This window comes from Sarcophilus harrisii, chromosome 3 (assembly GCF_902635505.1).
Source record: "Sarcophilus harrisii chromosome 3, mSarHar1.11, whole genome shotgun sequence".
NCBI classification, from domain to species: domain Eukaryota; kingdom Metazoa; phylum Chordata; class Mammalia; order Dasyuromorphia; family Dasyuridae; genus Sarcophilus; species Sarcophilus harrisii.
In genome coordinates, this window is record NC_045428.1 from 18758828 (window position 1) to 18777575 (window position 18748).

Sequence of the window (18748 nt, forward strand, 5' to 3'; positions counted from 1 at the left end):
AAAGGAAGGAAGGAAGGAAGGAAAAGAAGGAAGGAAGGAAGGAAGGAAGGAAGAAAAAAAAAGAAAGAAAGAAAGAAGGAAAGAAGGAAGGAAAGAAGGAAAGAAAGGAAAGAAAGAAAAAGAAAGAGAAAGAATCAGCATGATGATTTCAGAAAGGCTTGGAGAGATTTACATGAACTGATGCTGAGTGAAGCAAACAGAACCAGGATAAGCAGATAAACAAAAGTGGTTAGATTGGTGAATACAGGCACATCCCTAGGCACAATTTACAGAACTGCAGGTGACTGACTATTCCTCCCTACAGGAGATCCTATGGGGAAGTTGCCATTGGACCACCGACAGACTCACCCACATCTCCTCTCCTCTAGTGACTTTCACTTTCTCTCTCTATTGTTGCCTCTACTTTCCTCTTCAGAACCCTGGGCAATCTGACTTCTGACCTCTTCATTCCCCTCAAACTTTCACTCTTCAAAATTACCAATGACTTCCTAATGTCCAAGCTGAAAAGCCTTTCCCCCCCAGTCTTAATCCTTTCTGAAGTTTCCCATCAGCCTCTTCAGCCTTGATTGCTCAGGATTCAGCTCCCTTTCTCAGATTTTTTTGCTGGATCTTCTGCTAATTGTGGGAATCCTCCAGCCTCTATTTTGGGCCTTTTTCTCCCTGCATCCTTTCCCCCTCCCTTAATTGGTGATCTCATAATCCTATTGGACATCCCCAGCTAGATCTCTATCCTATTGGATACTCCTTAAATTTGACTTGGTCAAACAACTTGGTGTTTTTCCTCAGCCCTCCCTTCTTTGAACCTCCCTATTACAAAGATCTGGCCTCTGCCTTATTTCTCCCTTTGTACTCTATGATTCAGCTACATTGACCTTCCAGTTCTTCCTCCATTTCCCAACTGCAGATATGCACCTGGAAGACTCTCTCCCCTCACCTCTCCTTCTTGGCTTTCCATCTCAGCTAAATCCCACCTTCTTAAGAAGCCGGATTTTCAGGCTCCCAGTCCAACATGGCTTCAGTTATGGGAGCTGGAGAAAGCACCCAGAGACACAAGGCCAAGGGATGACAGTGGGACTTAAGCCAGGAGGTCTTTACTTGATGAAACTTAATCCTTCAACTTTACCTCTAGATGGGACTGGCTCCATAAGGAGGTGACAGGCAGGGACTGAAGCAGAAAGGGGCAATCCCAGGAAGGCAGCAGAAGGGGGAAGGGGGCTCTAACCAGGGAGTAAAAGGGGGCCAGTCTGACTTGGGGCTGGGGGTGTGTGTGTGGACATTCTAGATCAGCTGGACATCCTGGAGTTTGGGATGCCCTCTACCAAAAACCCAACAGAGATGCAGAAGAAGCTTTCACAGATTCCCTGATTCATACATTTAGATTGGGAAGAAATCTTGGGGCTCATCTAGCACGAGCCCTTTATTTCACAGATAGGAACTTGCCCAAAGTTGCACAAGTAGGGTCAGAATTGGGGTCCTCCGACTCTAAGCACTCTCTAGCAGCTCATTTCCCTGGCTTTCTAATGAGAGCAGGGGGGTTAAAGGAAACAGGTAAAGGCTTTCATTTTACATACCCACCCACAGGTATGTATAACATAAACATAATATATGCAATACATGTATATAACATGTGTATGGGAATATTATACACATACAACATACCCATATACACACATACATACATGCACACACATGCACAACCCATATGGTTTGCCACGCCTATATAACATATATGTATCAATGTATTTATGTGTTGCTAAACCAAATATATATGCACATATGTATACATACATACAACTGCACAACACATATAATATATCTAATACATATGTAACAGGTATATGTAATATACATGTGTATACCCACATATATACATGCATACACACACACACACATATATATATATATAGGTGAGATGGAAGAAGAGAGTATAAGACTGAAAGTTTAAAAAGAAAGGCATGTTTAAATGATAATTTTTTTAAAACTTTTTTTTTTTGGTAGCTTTTTATTTACAAGTTATATGGGTGGGTAATTTGACAGCATTGACAATTGCCAAACCTTTTGTTCCAATTTTTCCCCTCCTTTCCCCCATCCCTTCCCCCAGATGGCAGGTTGACCAATACATGTTAAATATGTTAATGTATAAATTAAATAGAATATAAGCATACATGTCCTAACAGTTATTTTGCTGAACAAAAAGAATCGGACTCTGAAATAGTGTACAATTAGCCTGTGAAGAAAATCAACAATGCAGGCAGACAAAAATAGAAGGATTGGGAATTCAATGTAATGGTTCACAGTCATCTCTTGGAGTTCTTTCGCTGGGTGTAGCTGGTTCAGTTTATTACTGCTCCATAGAAACCGATTTGGTTGATCTCATTGCTGAGGATGGCCACGTCCATCAGACTTGATCATCATATAGTATTGTTGTTAAAGTATATAATGATTTCCTGGCCCTGCTCATTTCACTCAGCATCAGTTCATGTTAAATGAGAATTTTTTTTAAGTTAAAACTATTTACCACAGGTAAGGATTTTCAACGGAAATAGTGGAGGGTGTGTGTGCCAAAACCTCGCCCGGAGAGAAGTGCCACTTACTGAGATTGTAAATATTTATTATAAAATCTAGAAACAATAATTATGTGAGAACTTAAATAGCTCACTTCAGCTGCCTGACTTGTTACCTGGATAAGTGAGGTAAGAAAATTGTGAAATGCCAGAAAATGGGAAGAGTACCTGTAGTCAGGTGGGTAGTCACCCTTCCCATCCTTCTTCCCACTTTCATGGCAACAAAACTGGAGCCTGAGAACTTCCCAAGTTTGACTACACAGTTGTGGTAACAGCAGCAGCAGTGATCACTTTTACAGAACTCAGAAAAGTTGGTAAAGGGCCTTGAATACATTATATCACCTGTGTAGGTGATATAGAAGCCTGGTGAAGAGGGAACGGTGGCGTACACAGGTGAAGTGACTGGTTCCCACATGTTAAAGACGGGTCCCTGAATGCCAACTCCAGCTCTCACTGACATGCTTCCTCTATCTCTGAGTCCCCAATAGAGCCTTCCTCAATTTCTGGAGGCTTAAGGTTAGACCTTGTATTTTAGGTGCATAATATAGATTTAAAATCCGAAGCCCTAGGTTCAAATTCAAGTTCTATTCTTTCTAGGTGTAAATGACCTCAAGCAAGTGACTATAACCTCCTGCTGCCTCGGTTTCTTTATCTGTACAAAGAGGAATTTGAACCAAACAATCTTTAGGGTCTCTTCCAGCTCTAATGAATCGATATGGAGGAGGTTGAGATTGCACACTTGGGCAACAGAATGAAAAACACCAGTTGAAGAAATAATAATTGGGAACCAACTAAAAAGACCTGGTGGGATCATAGTTGACATCAGGTAGGAGGAGCTAACTCAGGCAGCAAAGTCCATGGAAAGACCTGGATTTGCATCCCAGCTTTTCCATTCACTGGTCATATTGCTGTGAGAAGATTCCTAATCTTTCTGAGCCTCAGTTTCCTCATCTGTGAAAAGGGTTTGGTAATGCTTGCATTACTTTACCTACCGGAAAGGACTGTAATCCTTCCATTTGGGATCATTTCTGCTCTAGAAGGAAGAAGCCTTGAGAGAAGAGGTCAGTTTCAGGGCTGGTTCTGAGTCACACTTTGGGGAATTCCAGTTCAGGCCAAATTTCCTTGCCCTGTCTCCCCCATCCCTCCCTCTCTTCTGCCCCCAACTCGAGGAAGTCTCTTGGTAATTGATTTAGAATTCCCAGATTCCTATATTCCAAGGAGATCTTAAAGGAGGGAAAGGGACCCACATATGCAAAAAGGTTTGTGGCGGCCCGGCTTGTAGTGGCCAGAAATTGGAAACTGAATGGATGCCCACTGAATAAGCTATGATATATGAATATTATTATTTTATAAGAAACGATCAGCAGGATGATTTCAGAGAGGCCTGGGGAGACTTACATGAACTGATGTGATGAACTAAGTGAAAAGAGCAGAATCAGGAGATCATTGTAGACAGCAACAAGATCATACAATGATCAATTCTGATGGATGTGGTTCTTTCCAACAATGAGATGATTCGGGTCAGTTTCAATGATCTTGTGATGAAGAGAGCCATCTATACCCAGAGAGGACTGTGGGAACTGAGTGTAAATCACAACATAACATTCTTACTCTTTTTGTTGTTGTTATTTTGTTTTCTTATTCATTTTCTTTCCTTTTTGATCTGATTTTTCTTTGCAGCATGATAATTGTATAAGTATACTTACGCATATTGGATTTAACATATATTTTAACATGTATAACATATATTGGATTTGTTGCCATCTAGGAGAGGGAATGAGGAGGAGAGGAAAATTTGGGACACAAGGCTATGCAAGGGTCAATGTTGAAAAATTATCCTCCCGTGTTTTGAAAAGAAAAAGCTTTAAAAATAAAAATTAAAAAATAGAATTCCCAGGTTATTTTAGAACTGGCCTAATCTTCCCTTAGGACTTGGGAGATAAATCTGAGCCTGCAGCGAGTCCCACAGGGTGGCTATATTCTCCAACAGCCTGGCTGGCTCCCGTCCAGACTCAAACCCCAGGCTGGTGCCAGGAGCCTGTGAAATCACCCCCTCAGCTTCAGGGTATGAGTCAGCACCGGAGCCGCCCCAGAGTAGCCCCTGGGCAATAAATAACCTGCGAGTTGGCTGGAGACGAAGCTAGGAAATTCTGGGCAGCAGTTCCTCCAATCAGCCTGGCAGGGAACCAGGTGAAAGGTACCCCAGAAGCGGGGGTTTTGGAGGGGTGTTTGCCCGGCCACAGTTTCCCCCTCCCCAACTTTAAATCCCACTTCTTCCTCCACCCCTACCCCCACCCCGCTGCTACTACAAGTAGCTGGAAAAAGATCCCCAAGTCTCCAGACTGAGCTTATTCCGAACGAGGCTCCCCGAGGGTTTTCTGAAAATAATGTGGCAGGGGCGGCAGACAAGTGAGAAAGCCCTAAATGATGGTCCCCTAAGGGAACCCGCGGGGTCCTAAGAGGCTTACAGACTGAGCTTTCATTTCTCCTTTCCAACCTTCCGAGTGCGCGCTAAACCGGGGCTCAAAATAGCAACCCCCAGACTAGGGTGTGCTGAACCCTTAAATAAAAAGTGAAATGAAACGGCCTGTCCGGAAAGCTTTGCCAACAACATCCCCCATACCCACGTGGCCACTTGTTTGGCTCATTGGCATTCCTATGCTCTGACTGGGAAAAACTAAATAGCTAACTTGCTCTATTTCCTACGGATCTCATTCCCTCTCCTTGGTACAGACTGTCCCCCCCCCCCCGAGCCCTTCCTCGACACCATCCCTCGCCCCCAATTCCCTCCCCCCTCCCAAGCTCTACCTTTATAAACCCTACCTTCCTTCAAAGCACGTCTAAAGCTTCATTTCTTACAAGAGGTCTCCTTTACCCACTTCCAGTCAACTGCGATTACTCCACTACTGTCTCCCCAACACCAATTAGTTGGTATATATTTTGCAATGACTTATCTGTGCTAGAATGTTAACCCCTTGAGGGTAGTCTGTGAGGTTTCTGTGTCCCTAGTACCTAGAATAGCTCTTGGCGCAGACCAGGTGCTTAATAAATGCTTACAGAATGAATGACTTTAGAAAGTATTTTTTTAGTGTTCTCCAGTTTAAACTCCTGGGTCACAAAGAACAATTCTTTGTTTGACAGTCTACCCTTAAACAATTATTATTTTTTTAATTTTTAAAATATATTTTTTAAATTATAAATTTTTAAATTTAAATTTAAATTTTTAAATAACTTATTTATTTCCATTTCCATTCTCCTCCCCAACAAGCCATTCCTTGTAACAATATATTTTTCAAAAAAGAAGTATGGACAGCTAGTTGGCAGAGTAAACAGAGTATTAGCCCTGGAGTCAGAGGACTTGAGTCAAATCCAGCCTCATACACTGGCTAGCTGTGTGATTGAGTAATTCACCTAATTCCAATTACCTCTCACAAAAAAAAGGGCAGAACTAATGCAAATACTAAGTTTGGCAGTTTAGGTAAAGATCCACACCTGGAGTGCCCTTTGCAGCTTTAATTCTGCCTGAAGAAGGCCCAAGTTGCTTCTGCAGAGTTCCTGTATCTCTGGATGAACTCGGTCACTTTCTTGAAGCCATCAGCCAGGCCATCTCCCGAGATGGCACAGCAAGGCTGGACGTACCAGTCCCGGTCTCCACAATTTTTCTTCATCTTGAATTTCCTGGTGATATCTTCCGCCGTGAAAGCCCCGGGCAGGTCTTGCTTGTTGGCTAGCAGCACCACGGGCACATTCCTGATGTGCTCGTTCTTCAGGATGAGCTCGAATTCCCTGCGGGAGGCCTCCAGCTGCTTCTGGTCGGTGCTGTCCACCACATAGACCAGCACATCTGTATTCTCACAGTAATGGTCCCACAGGCTCCTCATCTGGGACTGCCCTCCAACGTCCCAGACCGTGAGATTAATATTTTTCTCCGTCTCTATCATTTCCACATTGAAGCCGATGGTCGGGATGGTTGTGAAGTCCTTGATGCGCTTTAATTTGTAAAGGATGGTTGACTTCCCTGAGAAATCCAGTCCCAAGAGCAGAACTCGGGCCTGCTTGACCTTGGAGGATTTAGAGTTCCAGGTCCCCATTCCAGGCGCCTTGTCCAGGAGGTCTGTCTGCTTCTCTCAGGTCCTGTGGAAAAAAGGCAGAGAAGGAAAGAGCAGAAACTAATATGGGCTGATAATAAGGACCTTTGTACATTTATACTTTGCCTTTGTTGACCCAATTATAGGTAAACAGTGTTTTATGAGGGCTTGGTCTGGCCAGCCTGCGCTAGGAGTGGAGGTGCCATGAAACAATAATCCAATCAATCTTGCAACGCAAAGGTTGAGATATTTTACAAGTGAATAGGAGCATGGTAGTGCCATGCTCCAGAAAAAAGGCAGCTTTGTTCTTCCGGGAGTGCCAGAATCTGAGTAAGAAAGGCAGCTAATCAATCAATCAGCATTAGGTGCCAAGCCTTGGGAAAGCAGTGCCCTGTTTCACTAGGGAAAACTGACTTTGTAAGGCTTGTAGAATCATGGGACCTCAGACACCAGAGTGACCTCCAAAGGGTCATCTGGTCTAGCTCTGTCCTGATGGTGAATCCTTCCACTCTGCTCAATAGAATGATCTAACCAATAGATTCCACAGTTTGCCTTTAACCCAGGATGTGTGTTAAGGACCCTTGGGCACTTTGCCAAAGCCTGTGGACCCCATACCAGACTAACTTTTGTAAATGCATTAAATTAAGATTAGAAAGCAAACCGAGTATTTGGAGATGCCATGTGGTGAAGCTTAAATTTTTAAATGCCCATCATAAAATATGACTTCAAAGAAAATCACTTCTATTGAAATTATAATTTTTCAAAAATTAAGTTATGGCGTTCGGACCTTGAGTTAAGAACTCTTGTTTTATATCAAGGGGATATCTTGGTTTCTGCAATTTAAAAGAAGAAGAAAATAGATTTAGAGTTAGAAGGGATCTGAGACACTTCCCCATTTTACAGATGAGGAAACTCAGACCAAAAGAGATTTCAGTAACTTGCAGTTAATGATGAATAAAGCTGAGGTTTGAATCTGAATGCTCTGACTTCAAATGCAGACATCTTTCCATTGTAACTCACTGTTTCCCATCCACTATAGTGCCCAGGAAGAAGTCTAATCTGTCTTCTATATGAAATCCTTCTTTGTTCCCTACAGTATCTCTAGTTCCTTCAGTGGAACCTTCTGTAGCATCATCTTAAGAATCCCCTAACTTTTTGTTCTCCTTCCTCAAATTTGGCTACTTCCATATGGGTCTGATCAGACAAAAAAAGCCAGTTTTGCTTTCCTCATGAATCACTGTACTTTTTTACTTTTATGTGGGTCAGTGTAGGAGAGCAAGAGAGCCTAAGTTTTAAATGATCTATCCTGCTGCTTTACTGCCTTATTGTGGGCCATCAAGCATTGGTTAGTCTGATCGTTAAACTCCTGTTATTGCTTATTTTAGTAATTATTTTTATTTTCTTTGATTATTTCACTTATTAAAGTTTTATGGACATAGTCATCTTTCAGATGTACCGCTACCTCTTCCATATACCTCCTCCCTTGGCAGGAGAAAGAGCCAACATAGCAGCTGTGCCCAACAATATATGGAATGATTCCTAACTTCTCTATGGGAAGGAAGGGTGTGTGTTTCATCATGTTTACTGAGATCAAGTTTTTCCTGCTTTATAATTAAAATCTTCAATTTAATTAATTTTTAATTCTTAGACTGATAGAGCAGAGGTGAGGTTATCTGTACCCCACTTTGCACGTTAGAGGCTCCAGTTTTGATGTCTTGTTTCTCCACACAAGAGTTCCATTAATTTGTCAGCTTTTGAGGATGCAGAGGCAGCTGCAGCTGGACCGAGAAGCAGAAGACCTTGAGTTCAAAGGCAGCTTTAGACACTCACTAGCTGTGTGACCTTGGACAAGTCACCTAATGTCGACTTATAACAATGGAGATCACTGTGATCAACTGTGATAGATTTGGCTCTTTTCAGCAATTGAGCGAGCCAAGGCAATTTTAATAAACTTTGGATGGAAAAAGTCATCAGCCTCCAGAGAAAGAATTATGGAGACTGAATGCAGACGTTTTCCCCTTTTTTTGTTCTTTTTTTTTTCTTCTCGTGGTTTTTCCCTTTTGTTCTGCTTTTTCTCTCCCAATATGACTCAAATGGAAATATGTATTAAAAAAACCAATGTACCTGTATAATCTAAAAAAAAAAAAAAAAAAAATCAGAAAAAAAGAAAAATAATTGGAGACCATAATAGCACCTACCTCCCAGGATTGTGGTGAGGATCAAATGAAATAAAATAAAATCAGAGTGACTGTTGCAGAGGAGATGCTTAATATATGCTTATTTCTCTCCTCTCTTCCTGGAGAGCAAAGTGAAAGTCATCTCTATATCTCTCCTTGCCCTAGCATTACCCATAAAATAGGTGATAAAATTGCTTAAAGTGAATAGAATCTAAACCAAAGCAAAACCAGCTCCATCCAAGGTCAAACATAACACAAGGATATCTGGAGGGGAGCATGAGGACACTCCCCCACATTCATTCTCATTGGCAAAATGAGTTGTTACCCAGACACTGACAGGGGGACCTCTCATCACTGAGCTTGCCTCTCCTTCTATCTGCAGATTGCAGCTACTCAGTGCCAGCCTTCTCCTCCCTCATCTGGAGGGAGTGGGGGGACATCCCCACACAATGGGGGACTTTTCCTATTTTGCTAAACCATATAAGAATACCTGTGGAAAGAACATGGGTTGTCGACCCGTTGCTTGGTCTTGACATGACCATTTGAAAAATGGGGATGTGATTGCTGCCCTATTAAATTCATAGAGCTGTTGTGAAGAAAATGCTTTGTGAGTCTTAAAAAAACACTACAGAAATGCAAGTTTTTATGTTGAAAGAGTGTAACATTTTCCTTTTTGGGGTGGTTTTTGTTTACTTCTTTACATGCTTATTTTAGAGAAAAGACAAATGCTTCTTGTCTATGTATCTCTCACTGTTAACAATGGCGCTGGGGGAAGAGTAAGATAACTTGGCTTTTGTTGAAATTAAATTGTAATTTATTTTCAATAAAGACTCATTCGCTTGTCTCTCCAGTCATTTCCTCTTCCCGTCCCATAAAGAAAGCATCCTTTGTTACATCAACTTAACAACTTGACTCTGAATCCTGGATATTGAGTGGTCTTGGCCAAGTCACTTAACATTAACTGTTTCTTTATCTGTAAGAAGAGGGATTGAGCCAGATGATTTCTAGTGGTGTATCAACATAAATGATTATTTTATTGGTTGGAATGCTGAAGCTGGAATTAGGAAGAACTGTGATCAAATCCGGCCTCAAGAACTTACTTAGCTGCTGGGTGAGTCACTTTGCCCCAGCTGACTCAGTTTCCTCCTCTGTAAAATGGGGATAATAACAGCACCTATCCTCGAAAAAAATCTTAAGTGTTCTATCAAAATTAGCTATTGCTATTATTAGTATAATCAAATAAACAAAGTATTTAAGATGTAATCTGACCAGTTCAGAATACAATAGAATTAAAATCTATTTTTTTTTTTTTTTTGATATCCTATGCTTCTGTTAATACAGTATAAGATTGGGCAAGGGTTTTTTGGCTGCCATTTTATGCTGTAAGAGGACAATTACACACACACACACACGGTTTTGTTTTCAGATAAAATGCTCTTTAGACTCAGATTTTTGTAGATTTTTTGTTTTGAGCTAAGTACCTGAACACTTTGTATTTCTCCTTCCTCCTCTGATATCTCAAGGGGGCCTGGAGATAGATGACCTTGGATTCTTAAAGTCTCTGCCCCCTGAGAACAAGCTCTGGACAGGCCGGATGCCTGTGGTCTGAGCTAAGTTTAGAGACACTCATTGCCAGGCTGACTGCAGGGTGACAATTGTTCAGCCACAGCCACTCAATCTGTTGGTCAGGCCCAGGCCCTTCTCATTTAGAAGGGCTATTGTGACACTGTGGCCCTTGGATGTATTGTTAATCTTTGTGTTATTATGGTAGCCCATTGTTTCAGTCTCTTTTTAAGTAACCATTCTATCATCCAGCATATTATCTCTGCCTTCCAACTTCCGCCCTATGCAAAGTTAATAATCATACTTTTTGTGTCAATATCCAAATCAATGGTTAAAATAGTAAATGGAACAGCCCCAAGTATAGAGTTTATAACATGTCATTGGACACTTGTTTCCAGGTTCATGTTAATCTATTGCTCGCTACTCTTTGGGGATTGGTCATTCAAGCACCTATAAATACACCCCACTATATTGTCATTTTTCATCTTGTCCACAAGGATATAAGAGATTTGGTTAAATTTACTTCAAGAATCAGATATACCAAGAGCCCTATAATATTTCCTCAATCTATTACACCAGTAATCCTAACAAAAAAGGAAATGAGGTTAGTTTGATGTATTGTGTGTGTGTGTGTGTAATTGTATTAAAATCATTAGATTTGGCAATTAAGAAATAATTTCACATTTATCAGTTTATCTAATATGACAGAAAAAGAAAATGACAAATGATGGAGAGCATTGGGAAAATGAAAATACTAATTCATTGTTGGTGAAGTTGAATACTGATTCAATCAATTGTACTAGGGAGCAACTTGTAGCTATGTCCAAAGGGCTATCAAACAGTGCATACCTCTTAACCCAGCAGTACTCCTACTAGGTTTATACCTCAAAGAGATCAAAAGAAAAGGAAAAGGCTTGTATGTACAAAAATATTTAGAGCAGCTCTTTCTGTGGAAGCAAAGAATTGGAAATTGAAGGGATGTCCATCAATTGGGGAATGGTTGACTATATTGTGGTATATAAATGTGATGGAATTCATTCTGTAAGAAATGATGAACAAGTGGATTTCAAAAAAACCTTGAAAGACTAAGGTGAGCAGAACCAGGAAAATATTGTACTGAGTGACAGCAACATTGTGTGATGATTAACTTTGATAAACTTAACTCTTCTCAGCAAAACAGTGATCCAAGACAATTCTAAAAGACTTATGATGAAAAATGCCATCCACACCCAGAGAAAGAACTATGGAAACTAAATCTAGATTGAAGCATATTATTTTCATTTAAATTTTTTTCAATTTAAAAATTCTTGTGGTTTTTCCTTTTGTTCTACTACTTCTTTAACAACATGACTAACAGAAAATGTGTTTAACTTGGTTGTACTTGTATAGTCTGTATTGGATTGTTTTCTGTCTTGGGGAGGAGCGAGGGAAGGGAGAGAGTGAGATAAATCTGGAATGACATAAAAATGAATTTTGAAAACTATCTTTACATTAGTAAGAAAAAAAACAAAATACTATTAATTGGGGGGGAAGGGAAATGATGAGCAATAAGCTTTCAGAAAAACCTTAAATAAAGACTTACATGAACTGATGCAAAGTGAAATGAACAGAACCAGAAAAACACTATACACAGTAACAGCAGTATTGCAAGTATGATCAACTATGAATAACTTCACTATTCTCAGCAATACAAAGATCTAAAACAATTCCAAAGAATTTAGGGAAAATGTGATCTACCTCTGGAAAAAAAAAATTGATGGTACATGAATACATATTGATGCACAGTTTTTTCTTTTTGCTTCATCATTTTTTATTTTCTGGTCTGCATTTTTTTTTTTTTTTGTTTTTTGCAACATGATAATATAGAAATATTTTGCATGCACATATAATCTATATTAAATTATTTGCCTTCTCAAGAAAAAGGGGAAAGATGAAAGGGAGAGAATTTGAAATTCAAAATTTAAAAAACTAATGTTAAAACTTTTTGTTTATCCAACCATTTTGGAGAGTAGTTTGGAACTATGCTCAAAAAGTTATCAAACTGTGCATACCCTTTGATCCAGCAGTGTTACTACTGGGATTATATCCCAAAGAGATTATAAAGAAGGGAAAGGGACCTGTATGTGCACGAATGTTTGTGGCAGCCCTTTTTGTAGTGGCTAGAAACTGGAAACTGAATGGATGTCCATCAGTTGGAGAATGGCTGAATAAATTGTGGTATATGAAAATTATGGAATATTACTGTTCTGTAAGAAATGACCAACAGGATGATTTCAGAAAGGCCTGGAGAGACTTACACGAACTGATGCTAAGTGAAATGAGCAGGACCAGGAGATCATTATATACTTCAACAACAATACTAGATGATGACCAGTCCTGATGGATCAGGCCATCCTCAGCAACGAGATCAACCAAATCATTTCTAATGGAGCAGTAATGAACTGAACTAGCTATACCCAGAAAAAGAACTCTGGGAGATGACTAAAACCATTACATTGAATTCTAGTCCCTATATTTATGCACACCTGCATCTTTGATTTCCTTCACAAGCTAATTGTACAATAATTCAGAGTCTGATTCTTTTTGTACAGCAAAATAATGTTTTGGTCATGTATACTTATTGTGTATCTAAGTTATATTTTAATATATTTAACATCTACTGGTCATCCTGCCATTTAGGGAGGGGTGGGGGGTAAGAGGTGAAAAATTGGAACAAGAGGTTTGGCAATTGTTAATGCTGTAAAGTTACCCATGTATATATATCCTGTAAATTAAAGGCTATTAAATAAAAAAAAAAAAAACTTTTTGTTTATATATAATTGAGAAAAGATAAAATATAAACTAAGTGACAAAGAAAGGAAGGACGGAAGCAAGGAAGGAAGAAAAGAAAGAAGAGAGTGAGATAAATCTGGAACAATACAAAAATGAATTTTGAAAACTATCTTTACATTAATTAGAAAAAAATAAAATATTATTAATTGGAGGAAAAGAAAATGATGAGCAATAAGCTTTCAGAAAAACCTTGAAAGACTTACATGAACTGATGCAAAATGAAATAAGCAGAACACAGAAGAAACTTTCTTTCACTTTGGAGAGAATAGTTTTGGTTGAATAATGAGGTTGGAATCCTAACTACAAGGTGTTAAGAGGACAGAGTAAAGGAAATGGAATTACCATAGACAGCCTCCTCAAAAAGCTTAGCCACTGAAGGGAGGAGATATACAGTTCCACAGTCACGGAAGATCAAAGTAGGAAAGAGGTTGACTTGGCAGGAGACATGGATGTATATGCAGGCATCAGGAAAGCATTCAGTATATAGGGAGACACTGAAAGTTGTTGAGATTGCAGGTATGATAAAGGGGGAAACTAAGGAAGAAAACTAGATGGACAGGGATCCTTCATGCAGATAAAGGGATTTGTCTTGGTAAGGAGAAGGGTCACTTCTTCATGGGAGACAGGAGTGAGGGAGAAGAGAATAGCAGAAAGCATTTGAGTGATGTAAGAAGAGAAAAGGGGGAGAAGTTGTCTTCAAATGGCCTGAATATTTTCAGTGAAACATAAGGCAAAGTTCTCAGCTGGGAGAATAGGGAGAGGGAGAGTTGTGGTAAGTTTAAGGAGTAATGAAAAGGTTTTAGAAGAGCCATGATAGAGAATGGAACAGTGACTTGATTAAGGATGCATGAAAGGGTTGTCTTGCTTCAGTGAGCGTCCAGTCCAGATTAATATCAGAGGGATGCAATGTGGTTTCATGATTTTCTCTAGCTTTGTTCAGCAGTGAATGAATAGGAATGAAGGCAATGGATGAGTAATCCAAGACTGGAGTTTGCAAGGACAACATCGTTGAAGGATTAAAGGGGAAAGATCCTTGAAAGAAGAAAACAATGTAGAACAGAATTGATTTGCCAAAGAGTCAACATGGGGAAAGTAGAAGACCATAGCCAGTACAGAGGTCATGCCCAGGAGAGAATTGAGGGGTGATGGAATTGGAGGTTAAGGGAGGATGAAGACTGTTGTTTGGGGTAACAAAGCAGGAGAAGAAAATGACAATAGATTATGAATAGGTAAAAGAATTTTAGAATTCATGAGTAAGGATATGGAATACTTACAGGCAATGGCAAAATAAATTTCTATGTTGTTGTTGTGGAATTGAAGGATAAGGGAAATTAGATTATTTGAAAAAATATCAATAAATATGTTGTAGTTCTCTAGCATGAGGGCAGGAGGTTCACATAAAGCCTGTGAACCAAGCCCTGGACTCATGGAAGAAGGAAGGAGAGTATCCTGGAGGTCTGCTGACAGCAGCTACCAAAATTTTGATTAATAATAAGTGGAAGGAAGTGCAAGGAAGAAAGATTATGGAATGATGGTGGCAGAAGGCAAGCTTGGAAGTGGTAAAGGGGAGCAAGGAGTAATCTAACTTCCACTAGGACACGTGACAGTGACCTAGGTGCACAGCGACAGTGTGACCTAGGTGACAGTGCACTTAGGAATAGAAAGAATAGCTGGGTAAGTTGTGCAACAGGGAAAAGGCAGGAAAATGGAGGGAGCAACAAAGGAAAAGTTTTGAGTTGAAATTTATTTTGTTATCTATGGAATAGGCATTTCAGAGAACACAGAACTTTTGAGTAGCTTTAGAATGGAAAGTTGAGTTGAAGAGAATGGGAATGGGTGGTGAATAGAAAACATTAGTTTGAACAATGACAACCTGGGATCCAGATACTTAATAAGTTGTGTGATTCTACTTCAACTCTTTAAAATTCAGTTCTCATCTTTAAAATGAGGAGTTTGCATATGATCATTTCTACAGTCCTTGAAGGTTTAAATCTATCATTCAATAGTGTGTAAGTATGCCTTCCTTTCCATAGTTCCTTTCCCAGCATTGATTTTTCTGTCTTTTGTCATTTTTGTTAATTTGCCAAAGTGGAATATGAAAAATTAAACCTCAGAGATATTTCATTTTGTGTCTTTTTTAATTACTAGTGATTTCTTTCACAATATTGTCAATAGTTCATGATTCTTCTTTTGAAAACTATTCACATCCATTGACAATTTCCCTACTGAAGATCTTGTTTCATTTTTGTCAATTTGCCAAAGTGGAATATGAAGAATTAAACCTCAGAGATATTTCATTTTGTGCTTCTTTTATTAATAGTGATTTGGAATAGTCTTTCATAATATTATCAATAGTTCATGATTCTTCTTTTGAAATGTGTTCACATCTATTGACCATTTCCCTACTGAAAATCTTGTTTTTAAATAGTTTTATTAATTTCCTACATGTTTTAGATGACTTTTCTTCAGAGATATTTGATACAATTCTTTCCTTTCATAATTTTTTTTTCCAATTACATATAAAGATAATTTGGAGACCAAAATGATGTAGACACCAGATGATGGAAGGCACCAAAATCTGGGGTTTGGTCATGTGAAGAATTCACAATGGCTAGTATCTTGAACAAAAGGTAGTTTTATTTAGGAAAGATGTTACAAGAAAAATGAAGGTATACAAATAGACCCTAGAAATGGCAAATATGAAATAGAATGGGAGAGCATATGAAAGACCAGTTCCTCAGTGGAACGCACACTTACCAGTAGAAAGGGAGCACATATGAGATTGGGGCATATCCTTAGCTGGCAGGCTAAATCCCAAAAGGGATTTAGTACCCTAAAAGAGTTAGTTAGCTATAAGGAGGAGAAGTGGGGTTGAAAGCATAATGGAGTTAGGAGAGATACCATGTGACATGGAGGGCAGGAGGTAAGGAGAAAGACACTATGAGACAGAGTGCTGTAGTGGGCTGATCCAAAGAAGGGCAGTAGCTATGGGACAGCCCATAAATAGATTTTTTTTAGGGAACATTTAACCTAAGGGACATATTTTGGATTTCTGACAGGGCATAACAGAGTGCTCGAGGCTTCTACGGAAGGTGGATCTCAGGGGTTTGATATAACCTGGATTTCAGATTTGGAAAATCTCCCCAGAGGGTGGGACCATGATCTCTATCAGTACTTTCTCCCTGCTTGCTTCAGGGATCAATTCTTAGTTTCTCTCTGTCTAAAACACCATTCATCAATAGTTTACAACATTCATTTTTATAAAATTTTGGATTCCAAATTTTTCTCCCTTCTTTCTCCTTGCCCTCCCAAGACAGCAGGCAATTTGATATAAGACATACACGTACAATCCTGTTAAACATATTTCCATTAGTCAAACAATTCTTTCCCAATTGACAATTTTCTACCTTGTCCTAGCTGCATTGCTTTTGTTTATGCAGAAGTTTTTGAATTTTATGTAATTGAAGCTGTCTATTTTTTTCTTTTACAATCTCTTCCTCTAGCAGTAGTTGTAAAAAGGCATCTACTCCCATCCTCCAATTGTTTTATGATAGGGCCTTTTGAGGGATAAAAGTTTCTGATAAAGATAAAAAGCTGGAGTAGAGTTGAATAGCTATTTTCTCTCTGTTATCTTTTAATTACACCATCTGCCCTAAGCCAAGGGCCAATCCCTACCTGATTCTTTTTCTTGATCTTAGCATTTTTTATCAGCCTCAGCTCACTCTGGGTTTTATTGCCCTAGTGTTCTCCTTTATATTTGCATATCACTATTATTACATTCCTTATTGTCTTTGTTTATGCAACCCTTCTTTCATTTTTTCTACATAAAATTTTAAAATCACAACTCATTGGAGGATTCCCCAGCTTGTTTTCTTTAAACTTCTCGTTTGTTTTTTCTCATTCAGTTCTTTTATGATCCTGTAGCCAGAATTTCATGGTTAAGCCTCTCAATCTTCTTAAGTCACCAATTTTAGTGATTAGAAACTCTGGTCATGGCATTGTATCTAGAATCTCATTGGACCTTTTGGAATTTGCTTTTCTAAAACCTTAGCCACATCTGAATATAAATAAATTCTAGATTTTCTTCCTTGGCCACGATGAATTCTAAGATGACAGGATCTGTTTTGACCAAGGCTCCTGTTGAATTTGTGTTTCCAACCAGCTTTTTTTTTTTTTTTTTTTTGCATATTATAAGCCAGGTCTGACTCAGGATTTTCTGGTGGTTCATTCATGGGATTGGAATGAAATTAGAAATTTGTAGATCATTTAACATAAGAAAAAAAGTAACACCTACCTCAGAGCTGACTCAATTGCCTCTGACATTTATAGGTTGGGTCCCCAGAGAGACGGTTGCTATAACTCTCAGGATTCTAGGGGTAACTCTGTGGATGATTCTCTTTAATAATCATCTAATAGACAATTATTTTGCAAAAACATTTACTTAAATGGCAATAAGCAAGAAAAGTAGTTCCAAAGCATTTTTTCCAAAACTTGGATTAATTCTCCCACAAAAACATATGATAATTCTTTCCTTAAGAAGTTTATATTCAGAAGGGGAAAGACAGTAAATAAAAGGAAACTGAAAATTTTGGTGTTTTGGTGGAGGCAGGGGAGAGGGAAGGTAATGAAAGTAATTCCATGGAGAAATTCAGTGACTAAGGAGAAGAGGGAAGGGGGAAGGGGAGGAGGAAAGGGAGGGAAAAAAGGAAGGAGAAAAAGAGAGAGAGAGAGAAGAAGAAGAAGAAGAAGAAGAAGAAGAAGAAGAAGAAGAAGAAGAAGAAGAAGAAGAAGAAGAAGAAGAAGAAGAAGAAAAAGAAGAAGAGAGGGAAGGAGGGAGGGAGAGAGAGAGAGAGAGAGAAAGAGAGAGAGAAAGAGAGAGAGAGAAAGAGAGAGAGAGAGAGAGAGGAAAGTGAGCATTGTGGCTTGTTTTAGCATTTTTTCAAAATAGAAATTCTGAGAAGAAATTCATGAATTGGAGGGGGCTATAAGGGTAGATTGATCTTTTGGAGTGAAAAGAACATAGGAGAGGAAGGAAGGGAAGGGAAGGGAATAAGTATTTATATAGTGCCTATTTTGTGCCAGGGGCTTTTTTAACTATGATCTCATCTGATCCTCACAATGATCCTTCCGGGTAGATACTATTTTCTCCATTTTGCGGTTGAGGAAACTGAGGCAGACAGAGGTAAAGTGACTTTCCCAGGATCCCTAGTAAGTATATCTGAGTAAATATCTATTACCTCCAGAAAAGGCATCCCTGAAGGTAAGAAGGTGACTGAATCATGTAGAAGCCTGAAAAGTCCCCAACAAAGCCAGGAAGGAGGGGAATGGTGGGCAGGGAGACTTCCTCAAAAGGCAGGCTCCAGGAGAAAATTTGGGAGGGCCCAAGGGTCAAGAAGGGGATACTGAGGCATGGGGGAGAAATGGACAGTCAAAATCAGAGCCAGGAGAGAAAGAAGTGAGTGAAAGGAAGTCAACAAGCAGCAAAGAGAACCCAACTCTGGACACGAAGTGGACATGGTTTCCT

At 39.3% G+C, this 18748-nt stretch overlaps 1 protein-coding gene across 1 annotated transcript; it reads right to left on the reverse strand.

The window, feature by feature from the left end:
• Positions 1-5801: 5801 nt before the first annotated feature.
• ARL14 (ADP ribosylation factor like GTPase 14) lies at positions 5802-6765 on the reverse strand. The gene has a single exon (XM_003766190.3). The coding sequence runs from the start codon at positions 6653-6655 to the stop codon at positions 6077-6079; it is 579 nt and encodes a 192-aa protein (XP_003766238.1). The 5' UTR covers positions 6656-6765; the 3' UTR covers positions 5802-6076.
• Positions 6766-18748: the final 11983 nt, after the last annotated feature.

Excerpts from the sequence above, each read along its gene's own strand:
- ARL14 (XM_003766190.3), bottom strand. The coding sequence starts at position 6,655 with ATGGGGACCTGGAACTCTAAATCCTCCAAGGTCAAGCAGGCCCGAGTT.